The sequence below is a fragment of the Pan paniscus genome, chromosome 19 (genome assembly GCF_029289425.2).
Source record: "Pan paniscus chromosome 19, NHGRI_mPanPan1-v2.0_pri, whole genome shotgun sequence".
In the NCBI taxonomy this organism is placed as follows: domain Eukaryota; kingdom Metazoa; phylum Chordata; class Mammalia; order Primates; family Hominidae; genus Pan; species Pan paniscus.
Window position 1 is genome coordinate 98,217,951 of NC_073268.2, and position 17,724 is coordinate 98,235,674.

Here is a 17,724-nt window from a genome sequence, read left to right on the forward strand (position 1 = left end):
ATATATATATATATATATATATTTTTTTTTTTTTTTTTCCCCCACGGCAAGCCTAAAAAGGTTGGCAGATCTGGAAGACTACTGGACAAAGGGCATTACTTTCTAAGACAACTTGATGTTTATGCTGATGAAAGCCATCGTGATGGTGAGTTATCATGCCTGGCCAACAGCACAGGCCCCTGCTTTAGACAAGGAGGATGAAATGGCATGCTCTGCAGCAAACAAAGACCTGCTCCAACCATCTGCGGGACGGGAAGGAAGGCAGACAGGAACATGCCCATAAGTGTCCTAGCTTCTCCTCTCAGCAAAGACTGACGGTGCATTCTATAGCTTCTTTCTCTCTCATTTCCTGCATTACCATCTCTTGTATTTAGCTCATTTTTTTTTTCCCCGAGATGAAGTTTCAATCTTGTGGCCCAGGCTGGAGTACAATGGCACAATCTTGGCTCATTGCAACCTCTGTCTCTTGAGTTCAAGTGATTCTCCTGCCTCAGCCTCCTGAGTAGCTGGAATCACAGGCGCCCACCACCACACCCAGCTAATTTTCTTTTTTTTGAGACAGTCTTTTTCCATTGCCCAGGGTGGAGTGCAGTGGCGCAATCTCGGCTCACTGCAACCTCCACTCACTGCAACCTCCGCCTCCCAGGTTCAGGCGATTCTCCTGTCTCAGCCTCCTGAGCAGCTGGGATTACAGGCATGCACCACCAAGCCCAGCTAATTTTTGTATTTTTAGTAGAGACGGGGTTTCAACATGTTAGTCAATCTGGTCTTAAACGCCTACCTCAGGTGATCCACCTGCCTCAGCCTCCTAAAGTGCTGGGATTACAGGCGTGAGCCACCAAGCCTGGCCTAGCTGATTTTTTATAGTGAAACATTTCAATTCCCTTATTTCCTTTTTTATTTCTTTTTTTTTTCAGCTCTTGTTGCCCAGGCTGGAGTGCAATGGCGTGATCTCGGCTCACTGCAACCTCTGCCTCCCGGGTTCAAGCGATTCTCCTGTCTCAGCCTCCTGAGTATCTGGGATTACAAGTGCCTGCCACCACGCCTGGCTAATTTTTAGTATTTTTAGTAGAGATGGGATTTCACCACGTTGGCCAGGCTGGTCTCGAACTCCTGACCTCAAGTTATCCACCCACCTCGGCCTCCCAAAGTGCTGGGATTACAGGTGTGCACCACCACACCCGGCCTCCCTTATTTCCTTTTTTGTAAATTCTATAACTATTTTCTGTGAGGTTACCACGAGTGTTACACTAAACATCCTCTTCAACCACTATGCAGATGAAAACTGTCACAAGCCATTGTCTAAAAAAGATTTCCACTGATACAGGACAAAACACCATAAAGGCTCAGAGTCTACTGGGATTTGTCCGCTTTTAGTAAAGTAACTAAGCCTAATCTAGATTTTCCTAAAATAGGATAACCCTGTCCTGCATTTTCCCATAACTTTCACTTGGCAGAAAAGGCTCCACCCAATATGTTCTCAACTTTTAAGTCAGGAGATTGAGACCATCCTGGCTAACACGGTGAAACCCCATCTCTACTAAAAATACAAAACATTAGCCAGGCATGGTGGAGGGCGCCTGTAGTCCCAGCTACTTGGGAGGCTGAGGTAGGAGAATGGCGTGAACCCAGGAGGCAGAGCTTGTGGTGAGCAGATCGCGCCACTGCACTCCAGCCTGGGCGACAGAGCAAGACTCCGTCTCAAAAAAAAAAAAAAAAGAAATACAATTCTTTATACTTCTAACGTCTAGTATACTTCATTCTAGATTCAATACCCCAGAAAAACGTTTTCACAATATATAGCATTAGGTAAATACTTCCACTTATTTGTTTCTAAAATCTGTCTGCCAACACTTAGCTATCTTAAAAAGGAAAGCTCTGTTCTAATGAAGGGGAACATGTGAATGTTCCTTCAAACGATGATTCTGGAACAAGAGCATGTTACCGCCATTCTTTACAGAGCTAAATGGTTCAGGCTGCAGAATTCTAAGGTGAAGAAGTCATCCTACTTGATCCTCTACCACAGAAGATGGGAGTCCAGGTTTCCAAGGCCAACTCCAGTATTTAACAAGAGACAAACATAATTTGTACGATGGAAAGTTCTGGCCTAGCCTCTGACACAGACTACAAAATGAAATACACAGGAAGAGACAGACCTGACAACATGAACACACAGCCTCTTGGTAACTTAAGTTTCCCTATTTATAAGAAAATAAGACTAGAACGCTTCTTGGGGAAGTTGAAGAACTGGTGAGATACAGTTAAACCCACAGAAACTCTTTTCTCCCCCCCAAGACAGAGTCTTGCTCTGTCACCCGGAGTGGGAGTGCGATGGCGCGATCTCGGTTCACTGCAACCTTTGCCTGCCGAGTTCAAGCAATTCTCCTGCCTCAGCCTCCCAAGTAGCTGGGATTATAGGCGCCCGCCACCGCGCCCAGCTAATTTTTTTTTTTTTTTTTTTTTTTTTAAGAGTCTCACTCTGTCACCCAGGCTGGAGTGCAGTGGTGCGATCTCGGCTCACTGCAATCTCCGCCTCCCAGGTTCTAACTTTTCTGCCTCAGCCTCCTGAGTGGCTGGGACTACAGGTGCACGCCACCACGCCCGGTTAATTTTTTGTATTTTTTTTTTTTAGTAGACGTGGGGTTTCACCGTGTTGCCCAGGCTGGTCTCAAACTCCTGAGCTCAGGCAATCCACCTGCCTCGGCCTCCCAAAGTGCTGGGATTACAAACGTGAGCCGCCACGCCCTAATTTTTGTATTTTTAGTAAAGACGTGGTTTCACCATGTCGGCCAGGCTGGTCTCAACTCCTGACCTCATTATTCACCTGCCTCGGCCTCTCAAAGTGCTGGGATTACAGGTGTGAGCCACCATGCCCAGCCGAGAAACTTTTCAAAAGATCTCTTCCTTAAATTCAAAATAACTTTTTAAATCAATTTCAAAAGAAGTGTTTTAATTCCTCACAATCTGAGACATTCAACGAGATCCAATGCTGTCAATGAGAGCCTAGCCTTATACACTAGTGGGAAAAAAAAATGGCCTTGTCTGAAACACTTTTCACTTCTCAATGGTTATTTTAACTCAGTTAAAAGTACAAAGGTAGTTTGAAAGAAGGTTTCAGTGCTAATTCCTAACCTATTTCTAGGCAAAGTCACCAATGATTAACACTTTTTTTTTTTTTTTTGAGACAGTCTTGCTCTGTCGCCCAGGCTGGAGTGCAGTGGCGCAATCTGGGCTCACTGCAACCTCCACCTCCCGGGTTTGAGCGATTCCCCTCCCTCAACCTCCAGAGTAGCTGGGATAACAGGTGCATGCCACCACACCCGGCTAATTTTTTATTTTTAGTAGAGACAGGGTTTCACCATGTTGGTCAGGCCAGTCTTGAACTCCTGACCTCGTGATCCGCCCGCCTCGGCCTCCCAAAGTGCTGGGATTACAGGCGTGAGCCACTGCATGGCCACATTTTATTTTTCAAAGGAGTCAAAGGTTTCTTGGCCGGGCATGGTAGCTCAGGGCTGTAATACTAGCAATTTTGGGACCCCAAGGTAGGAGGATCTCTCGAGCTCAGAGACCAGCCTGTGCAACATAGTAAAGACCTCATCTCTATAAAAAATTTTTTTTAATTAAAAAGATTTAAAGGCCAGGTGCGGTGGCTTATGCCTGCAATCCCAGCATTTTGGTATGCCAAGGCGGGCGGATCACGAGGTCAGAAGTTCGAGATCAACCTGGCCAACACGGTGAAACCCCATCACCACTAAAAATAAAAAAGAAATCAGCCATGCGTGTTGGCGAGCACCTGCAACCCCAGCTACTCGGCTGAGGCAGGAGAATTTCTTGAACCCAAGAGGCGGAGGTTGCAGTAAGCAGAGATCGCACCACTGAACTCCAGCCTGGGCGACAGAGTGAGACTCCATCTCAAAAAAATAAAATAAGGTAAAAAAAAAAAAAAAAAAAAAAGGAGTCGACGTTTCCTAAGTTTCTCCTGGGCCATATATTCATTCCACTCATCTCCAGGTTGGGAAACATGGAGGCACCAAGAGGGCCCCTGACTGGAGAGATGATGGAACCACCAGAGAAAAGCCTTGCACATAAGTGCTCGGTTCTCCTGGAGACCCATTTGTTTGTGTGTGTGAGACAGTCTCATTCTGTCGCCCAGGGTGGAGTCCAGTGACGCCACCTAGGCTCACTATGTTGTCCAGGCTGGTCTTGAACTCCTGACCTCAGGTGATCCACCCACCTGGGCTTCCCGAAGTGCTGGGATTACAGGTGTGAGTCACCGCGCGGGGCCTGGAGACCTATTCTAGACAACACCTGGCAAAACTGCAGAGATTGTCACAATGCTACAGTATGAACATTACTCTTCACCCAATACTGCTAAGCTTCCGCCAGAAATCCCAAATCTTCCTTAATATTAACCAAAATGCTCCTGTCCAATGGTCAGTTAGTTTTTTTCCCATCACATTTACTTTTGGGGAGAAACTTCTCACAACTTAACGAGGGACTGGTTTTCTCTGATTTGTCACTGATATTTTTTACGTTAAGGCGGAGTGTGTGACAATTTTTTTTTTTTTTTTTTTTTGAGACGCAGTCTCGCTCTATAGCCCAGGCTGGAGTGCCATGGAGGGATCTCAGCTCACTGTAACCTCCACCTCCCGGGTTCAAGCAATTCTCCTGCCTCAGCCTCCTAAGTACCTGGGATTACAGTGCGCCATGACGCCCGGCTAATTTTTTGTATTTTTAGTAGAGACAAGATTTTGCCATGTTGGCCAGGATGGTCTCGAACTCCTGACCCCAGGTGATCCACCCGCCTCGGCCTCCCAAAGTGCTGACATCACAGGCGTGAGCCACTACGCCGGGCCGACAATTTCAGGTAAAAAGTGAAATCAACATCATTTACAACATTCCTTTTAAAGAGGAATTGTCAAGTTGTCCTTCCAAGCAAGGAGCAAAGCCGGCAAGTTACTGTGTTTTCATTTTCCCAGGTCTTCTGGTGGGGAGGGAGCTCTGTAACGTCCCCGTCTGCAGAGCTGCTCTCCTTAGTGACTCATGACAAGGCACTTGCTGGGAAGGGGGAGAGCAGGAGGAGAGAATCAGAGGGAGATTAGGATAAGAGGTGTCCCTGGCTCTGAGAGGGGCAGGACTGGCTGGGAGTCCCTGGAATTAGACCAGGAAGTCTCCTGGAGCCGGGAAACGGGTGGGGAAGGAGGGCGGTTTCTCTTCGCCACAATCCATTCTCCCTGCTTAGAAAGGCTCGGCCTTTCCCTGCCCAGGGCGGGCAACCGGGGTCGTAAGTCCTCCGGGGAGGGACAGGGACGGGAAGCAGCCGAGGGGGGTGAAAGTCCCCGAGAGGGGCCCAGCCACTACAGAGAAAGCCCTGGCGAGAGAAGGGAAAGGGTCCGAGTCGCGGCACCGGCAGGCCCGCCTCCCCCACAGGCCGAGGCCGGCAAATCTGCTGCCTCATCCCGGCGTCCCCGCTCCCGCCCGGCCGCCGCACTCACGATGCTCTCGGCCATGGCGGCTGCTCCTGCCTCCGGGCTCGAGCCCCGGGCCGCCGCCGCCTGCCGCCCCAAGGGCCTCGCAGACCCGGCCGCGGCCTCAGCCCCGGCCCCGGCCTCCCTACGCCGCCGCCACCGCCGCTCCAGCTTCGCCCGCCCGGCTCCGCCAGCCGCCGACGTCCCGGTGCCTCGCTCAATACGCTCCCCTCGGGCGCGAGGCCGGGAAACCAGGTTCCGGCCCCACCAACGGCTCAACGCATGCGCAGGGCGGCGCCGCTGACCCGCCCCCGCCATCCCTGCAACTGGAGGTGGGGATTTTGGAAAGATGCGCCTGAGATTACTTATGCTCGTCCTCGGAAACCCTAGCGGCACAGGAAAGTCCAAAAAGGAAGCAAAGGCGAGCATCCGAAGTCTCACCCAAAAATAACTACTGCTGCGTATTATAGCGTATTATAATTGGGGAAACAGCATTCCAATCTTCTCTCCATGCGCAGGTAAGTAGAGAAACAATTTCAGGAAGGCAGGATCACACCTTCATGTGTTTTTTTTAAGTATTTTTTAAATTTAACATAAGAAAAACAAATGAGTTTAAACTGCATTTCAGGCCGGGCGCGGTGGCTCATACCTGTAATCCCAGCATTTTGGGAAGCCAAGGTGGACGGATCACCTGAGGTCAAAAGTTCGAGACCAGCCTGGCCAAAATGGTGAAACCCCGTCTCTACTCAAAATACAAAATTAGGCCATACGCGGTGGCTCACGCCTGTAATCCCAGCACTTTGGGAGGCCGAGGCAGGTGGATCACCTGAGGTCAGGAGTTCAAGACCAGCCTGACCAACGTGGTGAAACCCCATCTCTACTAAAAATACAAAAATTAACTGGGCGTGGTGGCGGGCACCTGTAATCCCACCTACTCGGGAGTCTGAGGCCGGAGAATCTCTTGAAGCGAAGAGGCGGAGGTTAGAATGAACCGAGTTGGTGCCACTGCACTCCAGTCTGGGCAACAGAGTGAGACTTCATCTCAAAAAAAAAAAAAAAAAAGACATCACATCACAGATTCTAAGGATTTTTGGAGTTGGATGCCAGGAAACCGGAAGACTAAATGTATACATATTTCACAACATCACAATTACCGTGACAGTTTTTTTAAACTATGTTAAATTTCATTAATTGATTAAATTATGTTAGTAATTGTATTAGTTTGCTCAGGGTGCCATTGTAACTACCCAACATATTGTCCCTGCCCACTGCCTAGACTTTATCAAGACAGGGGAATTGCAATAAAGAGTTTAATTCACACAGAGCCAGCTTGTACAGGTTACTGAGGTTTTATTACTACTCAAAAAAAATCAGTGTCCTTGAGAATTCAGGGATCAGAGTTTTTTGTTTTTTGTTTTTTGTTTTTGAGTCCGAATCTCACTCTGTCACCCACACTGGAGTGCAGTGGCGTGATCTCGGCTCACTGCAACCTCCACCTCCTGGGTTCCAGTGATTCTCCTGCCTCAGCCTCCCGGGTAGCTGGGACTACAGGCGCACACTACCATGCCTGGCTAATTTTGTATTTTTCATAGAGACGGAGTTTCTCCATGTTGGTCAGGCTGGTCTTGAACTCCCGACCTCAGGTGATCTGCCCACCTGGGCCTCCCCAAAGTGCTGGGACTATAGATGTGAGCCACCATGCCCGGCTGGGGATCCGCGGTTTTAAGGATAATTTGGTGGGTATGGGGTCAGAAAGTAGGGAGTGTTGATTGGTTGGGTCAGAGGTGAAATGATAGGGAGTCAAAACTGTCCTCTTGTGCTGAGTCGGTTCCTGGGTGGGGGCCACAAGATATGAGCCAGTTTATCAATCTGGGTGGTGCCAGCTGATCCATGGAGTGCAGAGTCTGCAAAATATCTCAAGCACTGATCTGTTTTTTAATAGTGATGTTATCCTGAGAAGCAATTTGGGAGGTTTAGAATCTTGTAGCCTCCAGCTACATGACTCCTAAACCATAATTTCTAATCTTATGGCTAATTTGTTAGTCCTGAAAAGGCAGTCTTGTCCCCAGGTAGGAAGGGAGTTTGTTTTGCAAAGGGCTGTTATCATCTTTGTTTCAAAGCTAAACTATAAACTAAGCGCCTCCCGAAGTTATTTCAGCCTACACCCAGGAATGAACAAGGACAGCTTGGAGGTTAGAAGCAAGATGGGTTCAGTTAAGTCCGATCTCTTTAACTGTAATAATTATCTCAGTTATAAGAAAATATAACATAACAAAATCTCTCACAGACTGGGTGGTGGTTTGGAATTACTTTTCTTTTTTTTTTTTTGAGTCGGATCTCCCTCTGTCGCCCAGGTTGGAGTGCAATGGCGCAATCCCAGCTCACTGCAACCTCCGCCTCGTGGGTTCAAGCGATTCTCCTGCCTCAGCCTCCTGAGTAGCTGAGATTACAAGCGTGCGCTACCACGCCTGGCTAATTTTTATATCTTTAGTAGAGACAGGGTTTCACCATGTTGGTAAGGCTGGTCTCGATCTCCTGACCTCGTGATCCACCCGCCTCAGCCTCCCAAAGTGCTGGGATTATAGGCATGAGCCACCATGCCCGGCCTGGAATTACTTCCTAACAGTCCTGGAAGTTAGAATCCCAGATCAAGGTGTCAGTAGACGTGGTTTCTCCTTTGTTTTCTTCTTTTTTTTTTCTTTTAAGGCTGGGGTCTTGGCCAGGCGTGGTGGCTCACGCCTGTAATCCCAGCACTTTGAGAGGCCGAGGCAGGTGGATCACGAAGTCAGGAGATCGAGACCATCCTGGCTAATACGGTGAAACCCTGTCTCTATTAAAAATTAAAAAAAAATTAGCCGGGCGTGGTGTCGGGTGCCTGTAGTCCCAGCTACTCGGGAAGCTGAGGCAGGAGAATGGCGTGAACCCGGGAGGCAGAGCTTGCAGTGAGCCGAGATCGCCCCACTGTACTCCAGCCTGGGCGACAGAGCAAGACTCCGTCTCAAAAAAAAAAAAAAAAGAAAAGACTGGGGTCTCACTCTCATTGCCGAGGCTGGAGTGCAGTGGCACAATCGTGGCTCACTGTAGCCCCGACTTCCCAGGCTCAGATGATACTCCCACCTCAGCCTCCTGAGTAGCTGGGACCACAAGTGCTTACAATCACACCTGGCTAACTTTTTGTATTTTTAGTAGAGACGGGATCTTGCTGTGTTGCCCAGGCTGGTCTCTAACTACTACTAGGTTCAATCAATCCACCCATCTCAGCCTCCCAAAGTGCTTAGATTACAGGCATAAGCCGCTGTACCCAGCCAGGTTTCTTCTTATACCTCTCTCCTTAGCTCGACGATGGCAGCTTCTCCCCGAGACCTCATGTTTTTTCTTCTGTGCACACATCCCTCGTGTCTCTCCATGTGTCCCACCATGTGTCCCAATTTTCTTGTAAGGATGTTGGATTAGGGCCCACGCTAATGGCACTTATTTATTTATTTAGGGATGGAGTCTTGCTCTGTCACCAGGCTGGAGTGCAGCAGCACCATCTCGGCTCACTGCAACCTCTGCCTCCTGGGTCCCAGCAATTCCCCTGCCTCAGCCTCCCGAGTAGCTGGGATTACAGGCATGCGCCACGATGCCCAGCTAATTTTTTGTACTTTTAGTAGAGACAGGGTCTCACTATGTTGGCCAGGCTGGTCTCAATCTCCTGACCTCGTGATCCGCCTGCCTGGGCCTCCCTAAGTGCTGGGATTACAGGTGTGAGCTACCGCACCCAGCCCCTAATGGCCTTTAAAGGCCCTGTCTCCAAGTCCCATTCTGAGGTCCGGGGGGCTGGAACTTTATCATAAGAATGTAAGGGGCACAATTCAGCCATAACAGTGGTAGATGATGATCGTTTCATTAAAAGATTACCCAGACTTTGGCCGGGCGTGGTGGCTCACGCCTGTAATCCCAGCACTTTGGGAGGAGGAGGCGGGCAGATCACTTGAGGTCAGGAGGTCGAGACCAGACTGGCCAACATGGTGAAACCCCATCTCTACTAAAAATACAAAATCAGTCAGGTGTGGCGCCTGCAATCCTAGTTACTCAGGAGGCCGAGGCAGGAGCATCGCTTGAACCCAGGAGGCAGAGGTTGCGGTGAGTCAAAATTGCGCCACTGCATTCCAGCCTCAGCAACAGAGCGAGACTCTTGTCTCAAAAAAAAAAAGGTTACCCATCCTTAGAACAGACTGAGATGGAGGCCGTGGACAGTCCCTGTGACTGTGACCCTGGCCGTGGAGCTGCTGCAGGGCCCATGAGGTTGGGTTTGTCACCTTTGGGGAGGTGAAGGGAAGCTGGAGCCCAGAAGCTCAGCCTGCAGCTCTGGTCCTCGCCCCGACTTCCCACCTGCAGCACATCCCACTTCTCCGAGGAAGATCTGAAGACTCAGAGTGGCCTTCAAGGCCTCACCTGATCCAGCCCTGTCACCTCATGGACCTCCCTCCCACCCCCATCTCCGCTTGCCCCACACAGCCAGGTGACCTTTCCTCCTAAAACTTGCCGGGTGTGCTCCCACCCAGGCGTCTCACGCGCGCCTGAAACCCTCTGCCTGCTCCATCGGTACATTGCCTGCTGTGCTGCACCACCCAGACCACCTCTTTGGACTGCTGAGAGTGTTGGTGGCTGAGTCCGGGCACAGTGGCTCCAGCCTGTAATCCCAGCACTTTGGAAGGCCAAGGCAGGAGAATCACTTGAGTCCAGGAGTTCAAGACCAGCCTGGGCAGCACAGCAGGACCCTGTCTCTACAAAAAAATTCAAAAATTAGTGAGGCAAGGTGGCGTACATCTGTAGTCCCGGGAGGCGAGGTTGCAGTGAGCCGAGATTGCGCCATTGCACTCCAGCCTGGGCAACAAGAGCGAAACTCAGTCTCAAAAACAAAAACAAAAACAAGGAAGGAGGTGATCTGGTGGGGGGACGCTGTTTCATTCGTGCAGTGAACAAGCCGGGGGATAGATTGGCGCTGGGGCTGCCCATGGGTCTCTTGGGATTGGGGTTGTGAACCAATTTACCAGGATCTGATTCCCTGGTTGGGAGCTGATGGAGCGGCTGCTGACCCTGCAGAGCTGAAGTCCGCATGGGGGGCTGCAGTGAGAGCCACAAGGCTGGCACCCAAACATGCCTGCCTGAGTCACACCTGCGCTGAGCTTAGGGGACCCACAGAGCCAGGGCTGGGGAGAAATATATCTCCACAAGCAGAGGCCTCCTTAAGCTCTAAAACGTGATTCTTCACATGACTCAACTGTGACTCCGGCATCTGGGTGGGGCTCGCACCTCCCCCATTCCCATGCCCAGGGCTGCACTGTTCACAGACTAGCCCAGGGCCGCAGTCAGGACCAGCCCAGCAGCCCAGCCACAGAGGAGCCAGCGAACCTCTCCCGGCGCCTGTGCTGGGGGCTTTCTGTTCCAGCGTCAAGGATGGAGGAGGGGGAGAGGAGCCCCTTACTGTCCCAGGTGAGCCGTGCCAAGTGGCCTTGCCCCGAGGTTGGAGATGTCCCCAGCCCTGAAGTCCTAAGGGAAGTCCCTGGGCTGGGTTCAAACCCACCCCTGCCCCTGGTGCCACCCCACACCTCAATGCTGAGATTGGGTTGAGGGGGTGGTTCTAGGCAGCCCCCTCCCCCTTCCCCACTGCACAGTTCTCTCAGCCCCATGCTGGCCTCTGGTCAAGGGATCTGCCGGATCTCCCTGAGGGCCTTGGGGGCAATCTTTGGCTCAGGGTGCAGGAGGGGGTGAAGGCAAATGTCCCTTGCAGCCAGCCTCCAACGGCCTCTGGCCCCCATTGGCCCCAGTCTGGCCAACCAGGCACTGACAGCCTGTCCTTTTGCTTCTAGTGACTTGTTGAGGTCTTGGGGGTGATAAATAACCCTCCTCTGGGGCCGGGCACAGTGGCTCACTCCTGTAATCCCAGCACTTTAGGAGGCTGAGGAGGGAAGATTGCCTGAGCCCAGGAGTTCAAGACCAGCTTGGGCAATGTAGCGAGACCCTGTCTCTACAAAATATTATATATATATATATATATTTAGATGGAGTCTCGCTCTGTCACCAGGCTGGAGTGCAGTGGCACAACCTCGGCTCACTGCAACCTCCCCCTCCTGGGTTCAAGCAATTCACATGCCTCAGCCTGCTGAGTAGCTGGGATTACAGGCACATGCCACCACACCCAACTAATTTTTTTTAGTCGAGACAGGGTTTTACCATGTTGGCTAGGATGGTCTCGATCTCCTGACCTCGTGATCCACCGGCCTCAGCCTCCCAAAGTGCTGGGATTACAGGAATGAGCCACCGTGCCCGGCCTACAAAAAATAATTTTAAAAAATTACCGGGACATGGTGGCAGTGCCTGTAGTCCCAGCTACTCAGGAGGCTGAGGAGGAAGGATGGCTTGAGCCCAGGAGTTTGAGGCTGCAGTGAGCTGAGAGCCTGACGCTGCGATCAGCTTCTTCCTGGTGAAACAGGATTGGAATGGGATCCTTGCCCAGCACACAGCCATGGCTGCTTTTTATTATTTATTTATTTTTTGAGATGGAGTCTCGCTCTGTCACCCAGGCTGGAGTGCAGTCACGCGATCTCTGCTCATGCAACCTCTGCCTCCTGCTCGTGCAACCTCCACCTCCTGGGTTCAAGCGATTCTCCTGCTTCAGCCTCCCAAGTAGCTGGGATTACAGGTGTGTGCCACCACGCCCGGCTAATTTTTTTTTTTTTTTTTTTTTTAGTAGAGATGAGGTTTCTCCACGTTGGTCAGGCTGGTCTCGAATTCCCGACCTCAGGTGACCCACCCACCTCAGCCTCCCAAAGTGCTGGGATGACAGGCGTGAGCCACAACATCCAGCCCGGCCATAGCTTCTTATTCTCCTTTTTTAAAAAACTCTTCCCGGCAGAACTGGGCACCTGCGGGGCTGCCTCTTCCCCCACAGAGAGAGACCAGCAGGCCTTTCCTGCCAGTGGGCCAGGGGGTCCCCTCTGAAGGCCCTGCAGCCCCCAGACGGTCTCCCTGGGCTCTTGGGCACCCTCCTCCCTGTCCTGGGAGCCTGTTGGGCAGGGCACTGTCCTGTCCTCGGCAGCAGGGCCCAGTGCCATGTCCACACTCAGTGCGGGCTGTTGGTGGGGCTGAAGAATGGGTGCTGGGATGTGAGGACTGGTTTCAGAGGGGAAAGAAAAGGGCAGCCATGTGGGCCAGCCCCTGTGGCTGGTGAGGAAGCCCCTCTACACAAGTTCCATGCTGCAGGCACACACAGACTGATCCACGCAGACGCTGTTTCAAACTCTGGGGACGCAGCCCCGCCTGTGTGCTGCGGGAAAGCCAGGGCGACCCTGACCCGGGGAGGCCGCAGACACCCACGCATAGGACCAGGAGGGAGTGGGTGTGTTCACTGAGCACCGCCCTGCTTGGTCTTCACCACAGCCTTTCAGGCTCTGCTCATCACCCTGTTCTAAAGGTGGGGTCCCACCAGAGCTGGGACCCTCACTGCCCCTTCTGCTGCTCAACCGAGCGGGACGGCCCTGAGGGCCCCCTGCCCCTGGCTGTCCGCATCTCTGAGCTCCAGTGCTGCCCTCCGCCATCCGGCATCCTCCCATCCCTCGAAGGCTCTGCCACCATGCTCTTCCCTGACCCCTCACCAGTTGTCACAGAGTCTGGGTGAATGCGGTCTCACCCTGTTCCTCTTCCCTCTGCAGGAAACTGCAGGCCAGAAGCCCCTATCTGTGCACAGTCCACTCACCTCAGGCTGCCTAGGTCCAGTGCCCAGGGAGGACCAGGCGGAGGCCTGGGGCTGCAGCTGCTGTCCCCCGGAGACCAAGCACCAGGCCTTGAGTGGCACCCCCAGGAAAGGACCAGCCCCTTCCCTCTCCCCAGGGAGCAACTGCGTCAAGTATCTGATCTTCCTCTCCAACTTCCCCTTCTCCCTGCTGGGGCTGCTGGCCCTGGCCATCGGGCTCTGGGGCCTGGCTGTCAAGGGGTCTCTGGGAAGTGATCTGGGGGGGCCCCTGCCCGCAGACCCCATGCTGGGGCTGGCACTGGGAGGGCTGGTGGTCAGCGCAGTGAGCCTGGCTGGCTGCCTGGGCGCCCTCTGTGAGAACACCTGCCTGTTACGTGGCTTCTCCGGGGGCATCCTTGCCTTCCTGGTGCTTGAGGCCGTGGCGGGGGCCCTGGTGGTGGCCCTCTGGGGCCCGCTGCAAGACAGCCTGGAGCACACCCTGCGTGTGGCCATCGCCCACTACCAGGACGACCCAGACCTGCGCTTCCTCCTCGACCAAGTCCAGCTCGGGCTGAGGTGCTGCGGAGCTGCCTCCTACCAGGACTGGCAGCAGAACCTGTGAGTCTTGGAGTGGGCGAGGGACAGGGCCACCACAGGGTCGCAGAGGCCACACACCCTTGTGCGTGTACACACAGTCACTCACACGTACATACTCATTCGTGCATGCCCACATGCATGCACACGTATACCCACATGTACACGCATATCCACACTGGCACGTCTTGTGCTCACAGGTTTCACGTGTGTGGACACACACCTACACACTCCTCTACACTGACATGAACATGTTCTCGTGCACACACAAAACAGCCTCACACTCAGGCACACACTCACACTCAAACATGTTCATACACACACTTGTCATGCACACAAGGTATAGGGGTGCTTGCCTCTCCTTGTTCCATGGGCTCAGGGCCCCAATCAGCCCTGCGGCCCCCACAACGTGCAACGTGACTCTGTTCCCCCCGCCAGGGCCAGGAGGACTACCCAGGAGCTTAGTTGAGAAGCTGAGCCCACAAACTTAGAAAGTCATTTTTCTGCTGGGCACGATGACTCACACCTGTAATCCCAGCACTTTGGGAGGCTGAGGTAGGCGGATCACCTGAAGTCAGGAGTTCAAGACCAGCCTGGCCAACATGGTGAAACCCCATCTCTACTAAAAATACAAAAATTAGCCAGGCATGGTGGCAGGCACCTGTAATCCCAGCTACTCAGGAGGCCGAGGCAGGAGAATGACTTGAATCCAGGAGGTGGAGGTTGCAGCCAAAACAGCACCACTGCACTCCAGCATGGGCAACAGAGTGAGAATCCATCTCAAAAAAAAAAAGGCCGGGCGCGGTGGCTCACGCCTGTAATCCTAGCACTTTGGAAGGCCAAGGCGGGCGGATCACGAGGTCAGGAGATCAAGACCATCCTGGCTAACACGATGAAACCCCGTCTCTACTAAAAAATAGAAAAAATTAGCCAGGTGTGGTGGCGGGCGCCTATAGTCCCAGCTACTCAGGAGGCTGAGGCAGGAGAATGGCGTGAACCCGGGAGGCGGAGCTTGCAGTGAGCCGAGATCGCCCCACTGTACTCCAGCCTGGGCGACTGAGGGAGACTCTGTCTCAAAAAAAAAAAAAAAGAAAATGACTTTTAGGTGAATTCAGGACATTATTCTGGAATCTGACTCCATAGTTTCCCTCCACCGTGAGTGTCATTAAACGCCGTGCATTTAGGAGCCAGTGCAGGATTTTCTTATATTCTGCTCAAGGGTAGCTGTCTTTTTGTTTGTTTGTTTGTTTGTTTGAGATGGAGTCTCCCTCTCGCCCAGGCTGGAGTGCAGTGGCTCAATCTTGGCTCACTGCAAAGAGGGTAGCTGTCTGTTTTATCAGCTATACCCACTGCATGCACACCCCAAGCAGCACCTACTCTCCATGCCACACCCAGGACAGACGATATGCACTCTGTCTCCCAAGCCTTCTTGGTGCATGTATCCAGGGGCAGCTGAACACAAGAGATGAAGTCATAGGCGACCCTGAAAACTGGCCATTGGGACCCAGCAGTGGCTAACAGGCGGGTCCTTCCAGACTCTGCAAAGCACCACATAGGTTGGTTTTTGGCCACGTGTGACTGGGTTGGTGGCAGCCCCCCTAGAGTGTCGTGATGCCACGTCGGCTGCTGGCCTCGACCCCATCCCCTGCCTAAGTGGGGCATACTCTTCTAGAGTGGAGAGGGCATGGGGATGAGCCTGCAGGTCTGCTGGGCCCGTGTGCAGAGCCCCAGACATCAGTGGATGCCTAGGGCACCTGGGGACTGCCTGACCTGGGCTGTGATGAGATCAACACTCCCTAGCTACCCTGGGAGCTCCTCCCCCACCCCTGCTTTCTGTCACTGCCGGGTACTGCCTCTCAAGCCCTTGCTCTTCCCAGTAAGACCTGTGGACCATTCCAGAAGCCTCTGCCAGAGTTCCATCCACCCTCCCCTGCTCCAACTCTACCTTCTCAATGAGCTCAGCAGCCTCTGCGGAGGGAGGTCCTCTTATCAATGCTTGTCTGTTCCCCCTTCAACCGTCTCATAAAATATCCTCCTGCTAGTCAACACAGCCACCACCCCTACCTGCAAGCGCAGAGGACTGCCGTGCACAGGGATACGTTATAGAGAGCCAGGTGCTGTGTGTGTCCGTGTGTGCAGGTGTGTGCGAATATGAGGGCGTATGCACGTGTGTGCATGTGCCTCTGTGGCCATGGAAGGGTGAAGGTGGGTAGGCCACATTCGCCTCTGTGCCTGGTCCCAGAAGAGCGGGCCCTCCCCGCCAGAACTGACGATTCCATGCGCCTTGCAGGTACTTTAACTGCAGCTCCCCCGGGGTGCAGGCCTGCAGCCTTCCCGCCTCCTGCTGCATCGACCCCCGCGAAGATGGAGCCTCTGTCAACGACCAGTGCGGCTTCGGGGTCCTGCGCCTGCATGCGGACGCAGCTCAGAGAGTGGTGTACCTGGAGGGCTGCGGCCCGCCGCTCCGGCGGTGGCTGCGCGCGAACCTGGCGGCCTCGGGCGGCTACGCAATCGCGGTGGTGCTGCTGCAGGGCGCGGAGCTCCTGCTGGCCGTCCGGCTACTCGGGGCCCTCGCTGCCCGCAGGGGGGCGGCGTACGGCCCCGGAGCGCGCGGGGAGGACCGCGCTGGCCCCCAGAGCCCCAGCCCCGGCGCCCCGCCCGCTGCCAAACCCGCCCGGGGCTGAGCGCACGCCCCGAGGTCCGAGACCGCCACGCACAGGGATACAGGGGGCGCCTCCGCCCGGCTAAAAAGCGCTGCCTGCGCCGCCGCCGCCGCCTGATTTCGCTCGGGCTTCGGGTGACTTCGCCGCAGGACCTACTCAGCTCGCTCACTTCGCTCGCTCCGCGTCCCCCATGCCAGCCCCCAACGCAGGGCGCCCGGCGAAGCCACGGGACTGGCGGGAGGAGCACGCGGGGCCGGAGGAAATCCCGGGGCTGACCCTCACCTCCGAGCCCCCACTCCCACCCCAGCCGCACAGTTCCCACCTCCTGGCACCTCCCTCCCCTGGGGCCGCCACCCCTTCTGGGCTCGTGATGGTGGAGCTAAGGTCCAGGCCTCTCCCTCCCGAGTGCATTTTTGGGGAGATAGTAAATGTTTTATTTGGGTGTATCATTCATACAGTAAAGAAACCAATCTTCAGAGGCAGCGTGGGGAATTCTTACCCATCGAAGACCGTGAACCACCACAGGTCCGAGCGGGGAGTTCCAGCCCCTGGCGGCGCGCTCAACCCCAAGTCAGCCCTGCAGTGACTACATTGCCAGGGCCAGCGGGGCCTGTTTCGGGCTTTCACATAAGCGGAATCCCAGAGGGTCTGTGCAGAGTCAGATCTGGCCCTTGCTGCGAATGGACTGGTCCATGTGAACAGGGGGCTACTGTGAGGGCCCCTGCTGCTGGGCCAGCTTGCAGAGCTCTTGCTTCCCCTGGATGTGGTGTCAGGAGTGGGATCTTGGTTACAAATGGGCATGTTTGTTTTTGTTGTTTTGTTTTGAGACAGGGTCTCGCTCTGTCACCCAGGCTGAAGTGCAGTGGCAGGGTCTCAGCTCACTGCAGCCTCCGCCTCCCTAGCTCAAGCAATCTCCCACCTTAGCCTCCTGAGTAGCTGGAACTACAGGGGCCCGCCACCATGCCCAGACAATTTTTTGTATTTTTTTATTTTTATTTTTTGAGATGGAGTTTCGCTCTTGTTGCCCAGGCTGGAGTGCAATGGCACGATCTTGGCTCACCACAACCTCTGCCTCCCGGGTTCAAGTGATTGTCCTGCCTTAGCGTCCCAAGTAGCTGGGATTACAGGTATGGGCCACCATGCCTGCCTGGCTAATTTGTATTTTTAGTAGAGACAGGGTTTCTCCATGTTGGTCAGGCTGGTCTCGAACTCCTGAGCTCAAATGATCTGTCCACTTTGGCCTCCCAAAGTACTGGGATTACAGGTGTGAGCCACAGTGCCT

The 17,724-nt window shown here is 53.6% G+C and overlaps 2 protein-coding genes across 3 annotated transcripts in view; one reads left to right on the forward strand and one right to left on the reverse strand.

Moving 5' to 3' along the window:
* Positions 1 to 5,693, reverse strand: part of NPLOC4 (NPL4 homolog, ubiquitin recognition factor) — an 80,153-nt gene extending 74,460 nt beyond the window's left edge. The window contains exon 1 of one of the 2 annotated variants that reach the window (XM_034943113.3): positions 5,496 to 5,693. In XM_034943113.3, coding sequence (XP_034799004.1) covers positions 5,496 to 5,510 — 15 coding nt within the window. In that variant the 5' untranslated portion in view covers positions 5,511 to 5,693. The remainder of the gene's footprint in view (positions 1 to 5,495) is intronic. The other variant, XM_034943112.3, reaches the window with a different exon arrangement.
* Positions 5,694 to 5,774: 81 nt separating this feature from the next.
* TSPAN10 (tetraspanin 10) lies at positions 5,775 to 16,918 on the forward strand. Its single transcript, XM_034943115.3, has 4 exons — positions 5,775 to 5,986; positions 10,805 to 10,946; positions 13,166 to 13,803; positions 16,070 to 16,918. The coding sequence occupies exons 1-4, from the start codon at positions 5,979 to 5,981 to the stop codon at positions 16,461 to 16,463; spliced, it is 1,182 nt and encodes a 393-aa protein (XP_034799006.2). The 5' UTR covers positions 5,775 to 5,978; the 3' UTR covers positions 16,464 to 16,918.
* The last annotated feature ends 806 nt before the right edge of the window (positions 16,919 to 17,724 follow it).